Source organism: Grammomys surdaster, unplaced genomic scaffold (genome assembly GCF_004785775.1).
Source record: "Grammomys surdaster isolate TR1022 unplaced genomic scaffold, NIH_TR_1.0 185, whole genome shotgun sequence".
Classification (NCBI taxonomy): domain Eukaryota; kingdom Metazoa; phylum Chordata; class Mammalia; order Rodentia; family Muridae; genus Grammomys; species Grammomys surdaster.
In genome coordinates this window covers 4,235,452-4,250,353 of record NW_021604630.1, presented here as the reverse complement: position 1 = coordinate 4,250,353, position 14,902 = coordinate 4,235,452, and the positions used below count along the sequence as shown (strand labels likewise).

At 43.1% G+C, this 14,902-nt stretch overlaps 1 protein-coding gene across 1 annotated transcript; it reads right to left on the bottom strand.

Moving 5' to 3' along the window:
- Positions 1-3,482: 3,482 nt before the first annotated feature.
- Chrnb3 (cholinergic receptor nicotinic beta 3 subunit) lies at positions 3,483-13,998 on the bottom strand. The gene is made up of 5 exons (XM_028768260.1): positions 13,828-13,998; positions 12,195-12,239; positions 6,052-6,161; positions 4,982-5,864; positions 3,483-3,617 (listed from the first exon to the last, which is right to left on the bottom strand). The coding sequence occupies exons 2-5, from the start codon at positions 12,219-12,221 to the stop codon at positions 3,483-3,485; spliced, it is 1,155 nt and encodes a 384-aa protein (XP_028624093.1). The 5' UTR covers positions 12,222-12,239; positions 13,828-13,998.
- Between the last annotated feature and the right edge of the window lie 904 nt (positions 13,999-14,902).

Sequence of the window (14,902 nt, the reverse complement as noted above, 5' to 3'; positions counted from 1 at the left end):
CAACTCCCTCCTGGTCCACCCTCCCATAATCCCACAGTTCATCATCCCATTCCTCCTCCCCCCTGCCTCCAAGGGGATGTTCACCTCACCCCTTGTCAGGTCTCCCCATTCCCGGGGCCTCAAGTCTATTGAGGGCTAGTTGCATCTTCTCCCACTGAGGCCAGACCTGGCAGTTCTCTGCTGTATATATGTCAGGGGCCTCAGACCAGCTCATGTATGCTACCTGGTTGGTGACTCGGTGTCTGAGAGATCTCAGGAGTCCAAGTTAGTTGATATTCCTGGTATTCCTGTGGGGTCACCCTCTTCCTCAGCATCTTCCAGCCTTTCCCTAATTCAACTACAAGGGTCCCTGACTTCAGTCCAATGATCCGTTATAAGTATCGGTGTCTGTCTCAGTCAACTGCTTGTTAAATTATATTTTTAAAAAACCTCTTAGTGTCTGGTCTAATGAAAACACATTCAATAAGCCTTGTCTACACACAAAACCCTATTAGACACGTTGGGGGAGGTGATGAAGATGATGCTGACACAGGTAAGGAACTAACCCTCACTGAACAGAACAATCGAGAACATTCATGCTCGGAATCACATAGTGCAAAGAAAAATGCCAGAGACAGGAAGGTCTGTGGGGTTGTGTTCAGTGAAGACCACCTCAGGGGGTGGAGGGTGAGAACTGAGAGCCAAACAATGAAGTCATCTCAAGAATCTGTCCATCCGTACATGTTTTCCAATACCCGCTGATTAGGATCAACTAGCAAATTTTGCCCACAGATTTTTCTTTCTATATATGTGAAGTTAAAATGCCTTCACTTTCCTTTGTACTTATTCGCGTGTGGGTGTGTGTAGAAAGATGGGGAGAGAGAGAGAGAGAGAGAGAGAGAGAGAGAGAGAGAGAGAGAGAGACTCTGTGCGCACACACATATGCTAAGGCATTTGGAGGAGAGGTGGTGTTGAAGGACAAGTGAATGGAAGTCAATTCTCTCCTTCTACCAGGTGGGTTATGGGTATTAAACTCAGATCCTCAGGCTTGGGAGACACTGACTTTACATGCTTAGACTTCTCCACACCCTTAAGAGTTCCTTGCCTTAACATTATCCTTTGGAATACTCCCCAGTATCAGTGCAATATGTAAATATTTACCCTTTTCTATATTTGAAATTATTAATGTCATCTCCCACTTTAGCCAGTAGTAAAAATAAGCCACATGCACACGCTGAGGCTTAATCTTTTCTGTATTTGATTCGGTCAGAAAATATTTGTTGTGGGAAATGGTACATGCTGGTATCTTCCAAATGTAAAGCTAAGCTCAGATCCAAACATTTTTTCTAACATTGATACTGCACTTTTCCTAGCGTAATTACACATCAAATGTGATGAGTTAAAATCAACCTGAAGGAGAAGAATAATAACTCTTTGTCCTTTTATTCACAGTATCATTCAGGAAGTCATAGCTAAACCTTGATTTTTATCACAATGTGTTCCTGCAAAGTCTAACCTGAGGTAGCCACAGAGCAGACTATACCCCCACCCCCTTCACCACTACCTGCCCGCAAGGAACAAAGCTACCGTTAGGACCATGTGGTTAAACATTGGGGAGTCTCCATAACAAACCTCCAAAAGCTAGAGTATAGGACTGAGGAGAACATCAAAGATCATGAATCCTCACCTTGTTCTACTCCTCCACAAGACTTTTGTCTTCTAGGAGACAGTGAGTTTAAGGCCCACTGGTTAGCCACAAAGCTAGGACCAGCAATCCCTGTAACCTAGCTCTTATTCCACTGTGTTTATTCATTTCTTAAAAAAAAAATTCTATCCTGTGATCCAGATGGGTCAAGAGCTGGGCACACTATCAGTGAGGTAGGGGAGCTGTATAGTCTGTGCAAGAAAATCTAATGTTGGGAGCCGCGGCAGGTGCTGGCAAAGTCCGCCATCGCTAGGTGGCGCTGTCAGCCATAATTCTTCCTAGTAAACAAATAAAGTGTGCATGTGCCATGTAAAGCCCGCCAAAGCTAAGCCCATCCCACGGCGTTTGGCGCGCTACGAGTTTGCGGCCAATCAGAGATGATTACGCCGCTCTAGGGTATATAAGGGCTTTTCCCAGGGCTGGGAGTCGTCTTCTACCACCATTTTGGTTTATGGGAATAAACGTGTTTCTACGGAAGGATTCTGGTGTGTGTGTGTGTGTGTGCGCGTGTGTGTATGTTTTTGCCGGCGAGACCACTACACGCGCGCCCCGCACAATCTAAAGAGTCTGAAGCAGAGATTCTCATTCAACTGGCTGTGGTCAGGCTCAGTGGGAACTCCAGACCAGGGTTTACACCATTCCCTCCACACAGGCACTTAAACACCATTTGAAGAGTCCTAGAAAGACCAGCTAGAGAAGTGTAAGCAAGGGCTGAATCCACCAAAGGCAGTGAGGGGTTGATGCAGGCTGTGTGCCAGGGTTGGAAGCATGATGCTGGAAGTCTGAGTGTGCAGTCTCCCACTGTGCTATCCACAAAGACTCCCATCCTCCCTTACACAGACTGATACAGCCGGAGTGGAACCAGCTGCAGAGGTGGGATCAAAGGCTGGGACCACGCCAGAGTATACATGTAACACAAATTGGACTTGAGGGGCAGGAGTATTAAGAAATAAATAAATAAATTAGAACCTGATGTTGGGGGATAGAGTGAAAGAGTAGGTCTAAGAGAAGTTACAGGGGAGGAACTTGGGGTAAATAGGATCAAAATATGTTACATGGAATTGTCAAAGAATATTCAATGAATATTCAAAGAATATTCAATTCTTTTAATTTTCTAAGAGAAAAAGAAAACACATGTATTAATGAATGCAGTTCTAGTAGCTAACGGGTGTTTCTCTGGTGTAAGTTATTTTGATGTAACCTTATAGCAAGCTGGAAATCACCAGAGTTCTTTACCTGCATTAGAAAAGTTTGCAATTCGGTGAATGGACTTCCAATAACATCTGCGTTAAAGAACTGTTGTAGCCATTCAAGGTCATCTTCAATGACCCTACTTGTGGGAAATTCATAGACAAGTGGCATCTTTGACCTGTGTGCCCAGAGTTGTATCTGTGTAATTCATGAAACTGTTGTCAAAACGTGTACACCCACACTGCTAGAGAGTAACACATCGCCCCAGTGTGCACACAAGTCACCAAGGCAGATACTAGGAGTTAAGTGGATGGACAAAATCAGAAGTTCGGGGATGAGCAGATGGAGGAGTTCAGGGTCTCCCACACAACAACATAACATGGAGACTTCTCTGAATTGTCCAAATACATCTCTAATAGCAGGCACCATCACACTAGCTCAAACCCACGTTTTCTCAGGGTCCGCCAATCACAGAAGGCTCAGAGGACAAGACAAGAGCACTACAACTGTTGCATGCATCTGCTTTCTGTGAACATGCCAGCAGCCGTCAGTCCTAATGTGGGATTCTCTCTATGTATGTCTTCTAAATGGATCCACAGAGTGGTTTCTAATGGAAACTATGTATCCACATCTTCAAGGCTGGAATAAAAATCAGAATGGAGCCCAGAACGGAAGCTATCAGAAAGAGCCACAGGAAGATGCGGTCAAGAACTTGAGCCACAAATTTCCAGTCTTGCACTACCTGCAAAAGAGAAGAGAGCATCTTTTATTTAAGAGGTTGAGCAGCTTTTCTGAACTCATTAAGGATTGTAAATAGAGTAATATTGGATTTAGGACACTTTTAAGTTCTGAAAATGTATCTACACATCACTTGATGGTGTGGGCTTGGATTCTAGCCAGTGATTATTTTTTAACTTTTTTTTTTTTTTATGGTCTAGCCGTTGCCTGCCTCTGGACAAACGGATGTCTTTAAAACATTTGTTATTAAATGTCATGAGATTTTCCTCCTACTCCACAAGTGGTTGTGGCTCCTATTGATCTAGAAGATGGCACTGAGAAAGAGAAGAAATAACAGGTATTATAGGAGAGGGGTCTATGAAATTTTTAGTTAGACAGAGACATTGTGGGAGAATGGATACCAGCCTGGAAGAGCAGGTCCAGGAAATAACAAGCCATGGGCTGGTGAAGCTGTCAGCAGTTTCACAGAGAGTTTCCAAGTACAGTCATAAGAAAAAAAAATACACTCAATGGAAACCACTTAAAAGAAGAAAGATCTTGAAAGAAGAGTGGGGAGAAGGACACTGATGGAGAGACTAATGACAAGGTAAAATGTAAGGCATGCTTCCAGAAACATTTTCATTAGCCTGTGTGAGAGCCTTGGCCTAATTTTCAAGAATTTTGCAAGTAAAATGACTTAGCCTTGCCTGCAGTCGGTATGAAGATAAAGGCCGCTTTTGTCATGTCTTCCTCATCATGTTCTTTAAGGTAGGCTCCAGGAAAACAAAGTTCTGGCCAAGTAACAAGTCCCTCAGAATTAGGGATGCATCTGTGCTCAGAACGGTGGTGCCTCTAAACCTTAGGCATTTCTGGTTTTGAGACAGGCTCTCGACCCATGAACCATGTTGCTCTCAAACTGCTGGCATCCCAGAATCAACTTACCCAGCTTCCTTCTTGTTTTCTGTAATGTGTACACTAAGTAACCAGATCCTTCTCCCTGGGTGAGGTATCTGTTACAATTTGAATTCTTTCTATTCACTAAACACATTCCTAAACATTGGGTTTAAAAATATCATGGCATGAAGAAGTGAAAATTACCATAGACCAGGGTAATCCATTTAAAGGTGTAATTGAGTTCTAGAAAACAGAATTGAGGGATTACGAATGATGCTAAATCTGTAGCTGATTGTTTTTAGTCATTATACTTCTGTGAACTTTTTCCTTAAAGATGTAATGCTAAAATTCCTCTGATTTGCTAGGCTTGTTCTACATGGTTTGTGTGCATAGGGTAGCTGGCAGTGCCGTTGTTAACAGGGACTACATTCTGCTGTAACACACACCTCCTGTGCGCACCTCAGTTACAGTCCTATCACCTCGAAGCACACTCACCTGACTGATGAAGTGTTCCTTCTTCACATGCCTCGAAATGTATCTAATCGACTCTGAGGCCTTCTCCAGGAAAGCGACCAGAACTCTTTCTCCATCACTAGTAGGTGTCTGTTTCTTCTTCCCTGGGACTTTCCCCCTCACGGCTGCCTTACTCTCCTTTCCGTCAGGGAAAGAGAAGCGGTCCATGGGGTCCTTCATGCAAAGCCACCTCGGGAGTCTTTGCAGAAACAGCCTCTTCACCCAGGGGGCCATGGGATGGTACGTTGAGGAAGATCTGTGGTGGACATTAATTACAAAAACTGTGACAATGATTGACAGCGTGACAAAAATCATAATGAAGAGGAGGTACTCGCCAATGAGAGGGATGACTTTTGAAGAAGACGGGATTATTTCTTCAATTACCAAAAGAAACACCGTCAAAGATACCAAAACCGAGGTGGATAATGAGAGCTTTTCCCCTTCGTCGGAGGGCAGGTAGAACACCAGGACAGTGAGAAAAGACAGCCCCAAGCAGGGGATTATCAAAAAGAGGGTGTAAAAAAGTGGCAGGCGTCTCAGAACAAAAGAGTAGGTAACAAACGGATAGGAATAAAAGCCTTCTCTTCTGTTACCCTTCATCCCCTTTGCGTTCAGTATCTCCCACTCTCCATTATCAAAAAAGTCTTTCCGGTCAACGTTTTCATTGATCAGAATGAGGTCAACCATGGTACCATCGTAAGTCCAGGACCCAAACTTCATTGAGCAGTTCTGCCTGTCGAACGGGAAAAACGTGACATCCATGGTGCAGGAACTTTTGTAGCTGGCGGGAGGAGTCCAGCTGACGGTTCCACTGGATTTCACAATGGCCTTGGTCATGAGGGAGCCCTCAAAACGTCCGTCAGCACTGCCATGAAAGTAGTTACCTGTTAGTGGATGGCTGGACAATCTACATTGCCTCCCTTTCCTACCATAATGTCAAGTCATGCTTTACAAAGAAATCACTTTGATATATAGTTAATTATTCTGCCCAAATCAGACTCTCGGTACCTGGTGTTAACCTGACCAATGCGGTATTCTTCTAAGATACTTACTTTTCAAAGAGAACTATGTCGGGAAGCCAGATCGATTCCGATGGAACCTTTATCGAATTAATTCCACCATATTCTTCCGGATTCCATCGTAATTTTTGGTCTGTCCATTCCTGCATGAAATGGGTGTGCAGTAACTTTATGCTGAAAATTCGGTATCAATTTCTTCAATTTACCAGTCCATCATTTTGTTACAAAAGGGACTTTCACCCAGGTTAGAACGTGGCATCCTATCTAGGATCCAGCGCGGCTTTAGGATACAAAGTAAGCCAGCCTGGCCTCTGAACCTCCTCATGCCCGAGTATGAGCCAGTGAGGAGTCAAATCTCAAAGGGTATCGATTCGTGCTTTGTGTTTTTCCTCTTTGCTCTTAAGAAACAAACAAGGAAAGCCACAGCTGTGTGTGTGTGGGAAGGTGCTTGTCTCTAGTCCCAGAACATGGGAAAGTAAGCCAAGAGGATCCTGAGCTCAAAGCCAACCTGATTTACTCAGTCAGACCCTTTCTAAAAACTAATAACCATCTCATCGAGTTTATTCCAGGAGGATTGTCTATTGATCTTTCAGTCCGTTGACAATGGGAATGTATGATCTTGGCCTGTTACTGTGAAATGTTCAGCTCTGCTGACAATTCCTGAGGGCACTGTCACCTTTAGACACTGCGAATGGACAGAGACTTAACTTTTATACTCTATCTAAACTGATTTTGTAAACTCCTAATTAGCATTTTAAATCATGTCCCTAATATTCTGGGCCTCCATATGTTTAATTTTTTTTTCTTCAAGCACTAGAAGGGTTTACCCAGTGTGAGGCTTCCTGGAGAACAGTGATGCCATCTAGGTCATTAAAAAATCAGGAATTGGCAGATGGGTGACTTAATTGGATGGTAAAATACTGAAATATGTATGGTGTCTTAAAAAGTGCAAATTGTTCTCTAAATATTTATGTTTATACCTATATCTTTGTGAGGCTTGCAACTTTGGTCAAAGAAGCTTTGTTTCCAGTAGATAGTGGTCAATCTGTGGACACCTAACTGTTCAAAGTGTTCAGAATAAGTGACTAGAACTGATCAACGGTAGATAAAATATCTATATCAACCTCTCCAAACCCTGCCACCCCACCTGTGGCTCAGGGAACATCACAGAAGTGGGGACAGGAAAAGTATAAGAGCCAGAGATCAGGGTTGAAACAATGTCTCCTGGACATGACAGGGGGATGCTCTCCTGAACTCACTGTAGCTGTGGTTGTCTGCACAAAATGTACACAAGATGAAGCTAGTCGGTGTTCCTGTGTAGAAGGGTAAGGGACAGCCAAGCTCCCACCCGACCTGAGTAGCTATTGACAATGATGGCTGCTAAGGGACAGAGGATCTGTTTTCTTTAGGGGTACAGCACCTGGTAGGTCAGCCGTGCCCCAGTGGATAGCCCCACACCCATGCCTATAGGTACCACTAATCAGACTCGGGGTTATAGAAAACAAGATGGATATATATATATATATATATATATATATATATATACACACACACACACACACACAATGAGTGGGGGGAGGATCCTGGAAAGGGTATGGAAGTGGGAAATAAATAACATAAATAAAATACACTGTCCACAAGTATGAATTTCTCAGAGAATAAATTTGTAATATTTTGCTTTGGATTTAATGTAGTCAGAGAGAGATGAAGGCTTGGTTTGGTGTAGAAAACCGTTACATCAAACTGTCTTTTGTATTATTTCCTGTTATTTTTGGCAAAGCAGCTTACATGGATTTGTTTGGAGCACAGGGAACACATGTCTAGTTATAGCTGGCATTTTCATCTGTGTGTTGCTTAAATAAATACTGATTTATTATCTCTAAACAAAGTTCTAGGATGGGTGGAGGAGGAGCTACTGAGGCATCTCTCCTCTCCTGGCTTTCAGGGGTTGGGGGTTGGGGGTTGGGGGGGGTCATTGGCAGTTGATGGCTGCTGGAGGAAGAAAAAGAAATTTTCTTTGCTGTACAGCCATGGTGCATTGATTATGCCCCAGTGTATGGCCCAATACCAGTGCACATATGGGCAACAGTAATTGGATTTGGTGACAATATAGATAGATAATAGAAATAGAGAGAGAGAGAGAGAGAGAGAGAGAGAGAGAGAGAGAGAGAGAGAGAGAGGAAGTATGCTGGGGAGGCCAGACAGAATTCAAGTGAGAAGTGGACAGTGGATATGACCAAGCCATAAGGCTCCTATATGAAATCTTCAAAGAATAAATTAAAATACTATTTTTTAAAAATAAAATAAACTCAAAGCTCCTGATAAATAACAGGATCTGAGCAAATGTGACATCTCTCTACTTTGAACACGGAAACATGACCCTTGAGAATTTAGAATCTAAAATAGTTAGAATACTGTTCAACTATGAGAAAGCCTGCTTAGAAGCCTGGCTACCTAGAAGCCAGACTAATTAGAACATATATGAGATTTCTCTCATCATTCTCGGGCTTCTCTGTTTCCGTAACCCCATTTGTAAGAGCACACACAACTCCCTCCTCGTGACTTCCTTATGTCCTTCTGAGACACAAGGAATCATCTTGGAATTATCAGAGGGTCCAAGACTCACACACAGTAACATGTTTATTTTGCTTCGCTCTACTTTCTCCTCATTTGCCATGGAGAAGTCTGTTCACAATAAAATTCCACGCCTGCCTGGCTCTGCACGCAGATGGTCACATGGCCAGTGCATCACCACCTGCTAAGACTTTCCTGTCCCTTGTGTGCCACTGTGTCTTCTGAAGTTTTAAAATAGTTATTCAAGGTCTCTTTGTAAGGCAGGCTTCACTCAAATGCAGGCATCTAAGAGTTAAAGCCAGAACTAGGACTGGGGGGTGGGGTGGGGGGAGCTCTGTTTTCTAAAGCCCCCAAGTTGCTTCTGTGCGATTAAGGCTTGATGATGCTCTTACTGTTTAGCCATGTGGACAGGTGACCTTAATCTGTTACATCTCATCACAAAATAATTTAGATTTAACTCTTTTGCAAGATATTTGGGACTGCTCACAAATGTGCTCTCGTAAGTTACCAGCAGGAAGAGCAAGAACCGAAGATTACTTTATCCGTGTGTCTTCATGAGGAGTCACTTTCTTACAAACTTAAAATACTGCTGACTGTGCTCAGTCCCATATGCAGAAAAGGGATTTGGCAGCAAAAGAATTTAAGCTGTGTTTTAAATCATAAAGCTATGAAGTATTTGATATAGAAACTAAAATAATTTTTGTCTAGGTTTAAATAATATTGAAAGGGATTTGAATGTAAATTTACCTAAAAGATTTTCCTGTGGTCAAATTTTAATATCCTGATATTATTAGAAACCAGTTCATGCCTAAAGCGACACACTTTCTGTTTTGAAAGATTTATGTGTTTACTTGTGTGCGTGTGTCTATATAGTATGTGTCACACATATGCAGGTGCCCACAGAGGCCAGAAGAGACTTAGCTGACTTGTGAGAGTAGCAGGCACATTTAGTCACTGAGTCATCTCTTCAGCCCAGTGAATAAAGCTTTCTTTAAAAACACTTCTTTGTTGGCCCAGCCTGTGGTGGCGCACGCCTTTAATCTCAGCACTCAGGCCAACTTGGTCTACAGAGCTAGTTCCAGGACAGCCAGGACTACACAAAGAAACCCTGTCTTGAAAAACAAAAACAAAACAAACAACAACACTCCTCCACTCTGTTCTTAGCTACATTTGCTAGACTTGTATGCCTTGTGCTGAGTTGGCAATACCTTTGACTACTTCAGAAACTAAAGTCTTTCAAAGGAACAATAGTTTAGACTACTTTATTGACTCAAAAGTAAAGAGAGATGTGGTGTCTCTATGATGAAAAACAGCTATGCGTACAACTTTAGTTGTGGGATGGGAAAGAATATATCATGTGAACATTTTTTTAAAAAAAAAATTAAAACTTTATGAAGAGGCTTACAGAATTAAAGACTTGTAAGTTTAAAGCACACCAAGTGACCAGTTGAGCCCTCCTTTTACCGTGAGTTGTATGTCATACCATGAGTTGTATGTCAAACTTTAACATATAAACTGGCTAGTAAAATTTGGTAATTCGACTATTTCTAAGCCGTATAATTCAGGTGGAACCCAGCCATTTCAACAGTCTGTTGATTTAAGTCTGTTCTACCTTTATTTGCCCTGACTCAGCAAACATTTTATCGTATACAAAATGTGCTAGTTCTTCAGAAAAAGGTTTTATTGGCACTTATCACCTCTCTCTCCTCTCTCTCTCTCTCTCTCTCTCTCTCTCTCTCTCTCTCTCTCACACACACACACACACACACACACACACACACACACAAATTCACACACACACACACAAAATCACTCACAGAGTCATGGGGACAGATTTTTGTCCCAATGACGAGGAACACACCAAACCACAAGATGGGTGGCAAACAATATCTTCAGAGAAAATTATTTAGAGACAAAAGAGAAAATTTATCAGACTCAAGATGAAATCATAGCAGGTATGGTGGTGGCCCAAGCCTGTCATCCCAACACTCAGGGAGCAGAAGGGTCATGAGTTTGAGCCCACTGAGCTACCTTGTCTCAAAGCCCAACAAAGCCTGAGGAGGTTGCTTGTGTCCTGGATGAAGCAATAGTAAAACCTTGTCAGATCATGAATACCAACAGAGTCTCGATTTCTAATGCGGGTTTGTCTAAGAACCCCTAAATTCTCTTGAACAAAAAGGGGTAAGAGATGAAACAATTTTAGAAACGCTGTTCAAAGGGAACTGAGGCAAGCCCCAAGGGAGTATTACTAAGTCAGAAGAGTTGCCCTTACTTTCTGCCCTCCGGCACAAAGATCAATAGCGGGGATAGAGACGGAAAAGGAAGCAGCTGCCGGGACTAACTCTGCTTTGGGGATTTCACTGTGTCACAGAGTGCACCACGTTAAGTGGTACTGAGCGCAGTGGGGGTCCCCGACACTATGAGCTCCCCGCCTGAGACTAACTCACACAAGCCACAGATGGTGCTGGGAAAGAGATGGTGTGAGCATTCTGAGGAGAAGATGCTCACAGCTGAAATGGGATGGATGGGGAGTCCGGGCGTGGCTGGTGGGGCAGGTTAGGGAATGGGTGGTGGAGCAGGGTACCGGAAGGTGCTGGGAAGAATAAAGATGGATGAATGGATGAAATGCATTTGGACCTTGAACATGACGGTGCAGAATGTGAGGGGTCACGACTTTGTCCTTCCTCGTGTGGTTTCAGCAAGTCAGTTGATAAGATATTTATGACCCCTCCCCCCGGGATTTGATTACTCTCTGAAAGTTCAAAGAAGAAAGACAAACGAGTCTGGAGAATAAAATCAATAGAGCAAAAATAGGTCCAGCTAGAGGGAGTCCTGTACATATGACAGTGTGCTTTGTAAAAGTCAGTGGTTGGGAGGGGATTTCATTGCCTAGTATGGGAAGCAAAGTGGGAAAAGGAGAGAACTGAATGCTTTAGTCTTCATTGTTATTAAGGTATGCCAGAATGTCTGGGAAGGGTTTCCACTGGTTTGCTTAGGTGTGAGAGCCTTGTGAAGTCATAGGAATTATTAAGAAGACTGTTTGTGTGATTCACAAGACCCACTCCTACCTGGTTTGTGGGACTTGTGTTTGACCTTGACACCCGAGTTAGACCCCTCTCTTCTTGCAAGCATTCCCTGACTTTCCCCCCATCTCGGTGGCACCTTCATGGAATCACGGTCCTGATACAAATCTATTAATGTTCAGCACCTTACAGTAACTAGCCCTCTGTTGCCTCCTGGAAGACAGGGCTGGGTTTTATTTTCTCTAGTCTCCTAAGATCTTGTGTAATACCTGTCACTTAGCAGACTCTCATAGTGTTCAATCTTTATCAGACATCACCTGCCCAGTGTGACCCCTGCCCCATGCTGTCCCACCCCTGAGAAACAGTGCCATGGGAAGACACACACCCACCCAGTCACAGGGCTACTCTCCTGTGCTCACAGCTGAAGTTAAAACAGATCCCTTCCCTTGCATTCCTAAATCTTCCCTTAAGGAATCCGGCATGCTGTCTAGAGTACTTCCAGATGGCAGTGTGTGCAAATAGAAAGCAAATGTCAGTGCCTGGGCTGGCTGGCAGGCACAGCCTTGGACTGGTCCTCACCTGCTTCAGCCACACATTTGTTGTCATCAGCTGATTCTTTTCATCCTAAGAAAGGGACAGTTAGAAAGTCCGGACGTTAAACAGAGTCTCCTGGACATGTCAGGGAAGCTGCACAAAAAGCAGTTGCAATGGTGTGCATAGAACCTGTGTAAGCCCAAGGCAGACCAAACCCAGTGTCCAGGTGGACACTGGCAGGAAATTCCATTGCTAGCTATGGAACTATTGGCCATTGTTAGACAGTGGGAGATGAAGAGACGGTTTTCTCCGAGAGGTTGGATCTCGTTAAACCACCCATAACACACCCATCAAAGAATATTTAGGCATCATAAATTGGTGTTGGGAGGGGGGCTGTTTCAAGGGTTTCGTGTTGGGTGAACAGGGTTGGGAGGTGAATCTGAGGACAGACGAGGGCCGTATCAAAGCAACTTGTTTGAAACCCTCAAAGAATTCATGAAGAATTTTAATAGTTAGCCATTAAAATGGATGAAAGTGAAGGGTTTCATTTTTTTGGGGGGGGGATTTTTTTATTAGGAAGAATCCTGAGTCTTACTTTTGGAAGCGTTCAAAATCCAAAAGATTCAAAGATTCCCAGCTTAAGAACAAGTCAATGGTAATGTGACCTTAAAGTATTCTGCATATTTTACTCAAATGAAAGCAACTATTAAATCAATCTGTAATTCATTATGGGGATAGTTTCAGCCACTGAACAACTCAGAAGACTTTGAGAGGTACAAAGAAGTCAATGATAGCTGGATTTAAGAAAAACTACGCATAATTTCCCAGAAGGAAGCCTGAGTTATTTACCCAGCCTAGGGAGTAGAGGGGCAGGGGCTTGAGCCATGTGGGAGAAGTACTCCACGGTTTGGGGGACCACAATAGAATGAGTTCCTACATTTGGGCAGTTTAAACCTACAAGTTTCTCCAAACATAAATATAGCAGAAATCTGAGCCTAAGGGGGAAGTAAGCAGAGATGCAAAGGTATGGGTGAGTTCAAGAAAAGTGAGGAGTCCCCTGGCGAGCATGTGGCCCTAACAGGATACCGCCATCACCTCGGCTTCCTCTAAGTCTGTGGTTCTCAACCTGTGGGTCTCGACCCCTCTGGGGGCAAACCACTGTTTCACAGAGCTCTCCTAAGGCCATCAGAAAACACAGATATTTGTATTACTATTCCTAACAGTAGCAAATTTACAGTTATGAAGTAGCAATGAAAATAATTTTATTGTTAGGGGTCACCACCACATGAGGAACTCTATTATAGAGGGTGGCAGCATTAGGAAGTTGAGAACCACTGGTCTAGGTACAGGAGCCCTGACAGCCAAGTGCATAGGCAGCAAGGATCTGGAATCTCACCTGTCACCCTGTACTTCACTCTCCCTTCTCTCCTGCTTCCTAGCAGGAGCCAGTCTGTTCTAACTTCCCTCTCCACCCTCTGCCCAAGAGTCCTACAATGCCAGCCTGGGTTGACCACCCGTTCCTTCCTCTAGACATTTCACTGGCTCCTTGGGGCAGATTTCCACTCATCGTAGCCTATTTATAAAATGTCAGTGTCAGTGACAGGGAGAGATTTATGTCTGGAGTAACACCCGTTGAGGTTTATGTGTTGTTTTGAACGAAGGGCCAAGGATCACTCACCACATCCACAAGCTGAGATATCTTTAATCCAAAATATACTTTTATGATGTCACTGGAATTCAACACAGGACGAACCCATTTCTGGTAACCTTGGAACAAATGTCTGAGGAGTGCATCTTCGTGTTCAGCTACTGAGCTGAGCCCCGCAGTGGCTGTAAGAGTCACCCAGGAACCTGAATTAAAAGAGGAACAGACGAGCTGGTTCAGCATCCTGCACCTGAAGCCTCCATCAGTTTCCCATGGGCTGAATCAGCAGAGGCTCTGAAGCAAGGTGCCCTGATCCCCGCTCTCTACCTGTACCCTACTTCCCTGTACCACACTGGCAAAACCAGATTCTATGATTTCCCAGAAACTTCTCATCACTGTGTACACACGTAGGTCTCTGAAGTGTCACCTGTAGCTTCTCACCTTACCCTCCATTTCAGATCTCACCACAAATGCCATCTTCTTATAAAACTGTGCATTGCCCATATGATGGCTCCTTCATGGCACCATGGATTTGTCCTTTAGCTTCTCAGTTGATCATGTATACACACACACACACACACACACACACACACACACACACATATATATATATATATATTACTCTAATATATTTATGTTATGTAATAATGCATATTATTGCATTATATTAATTATATTAATGTAATATTATATATATTATGTAATAATGTATACTACAATATTACGTTATTGTCTGTGTGTATTGTATGTATAAGCTATCATTGTATGTATATTGTATATGCATGTTGTATATATGTTGTACAAATATACATATGTAGGTGCACATCTTAATGTGTGTATATTATTGTATATATGTATGTATCACCTTCATATGTGATGTGTTGTACATATATAGTTTTATCATGTTTGTGTTGTATGAATACTTACATGTTCTCATTATTTCCCCTCAGACTTCAAGTTGACACACACAGACAGCATGCATTACATGTAACAATACTCCACACAGACAGCATGCATTACATGTAACAATCCTCCACACAGACAGCATGCATTACATGTAAGGATACTCCACACAGACAGCATGCATTACATGTAACAATATTCCACA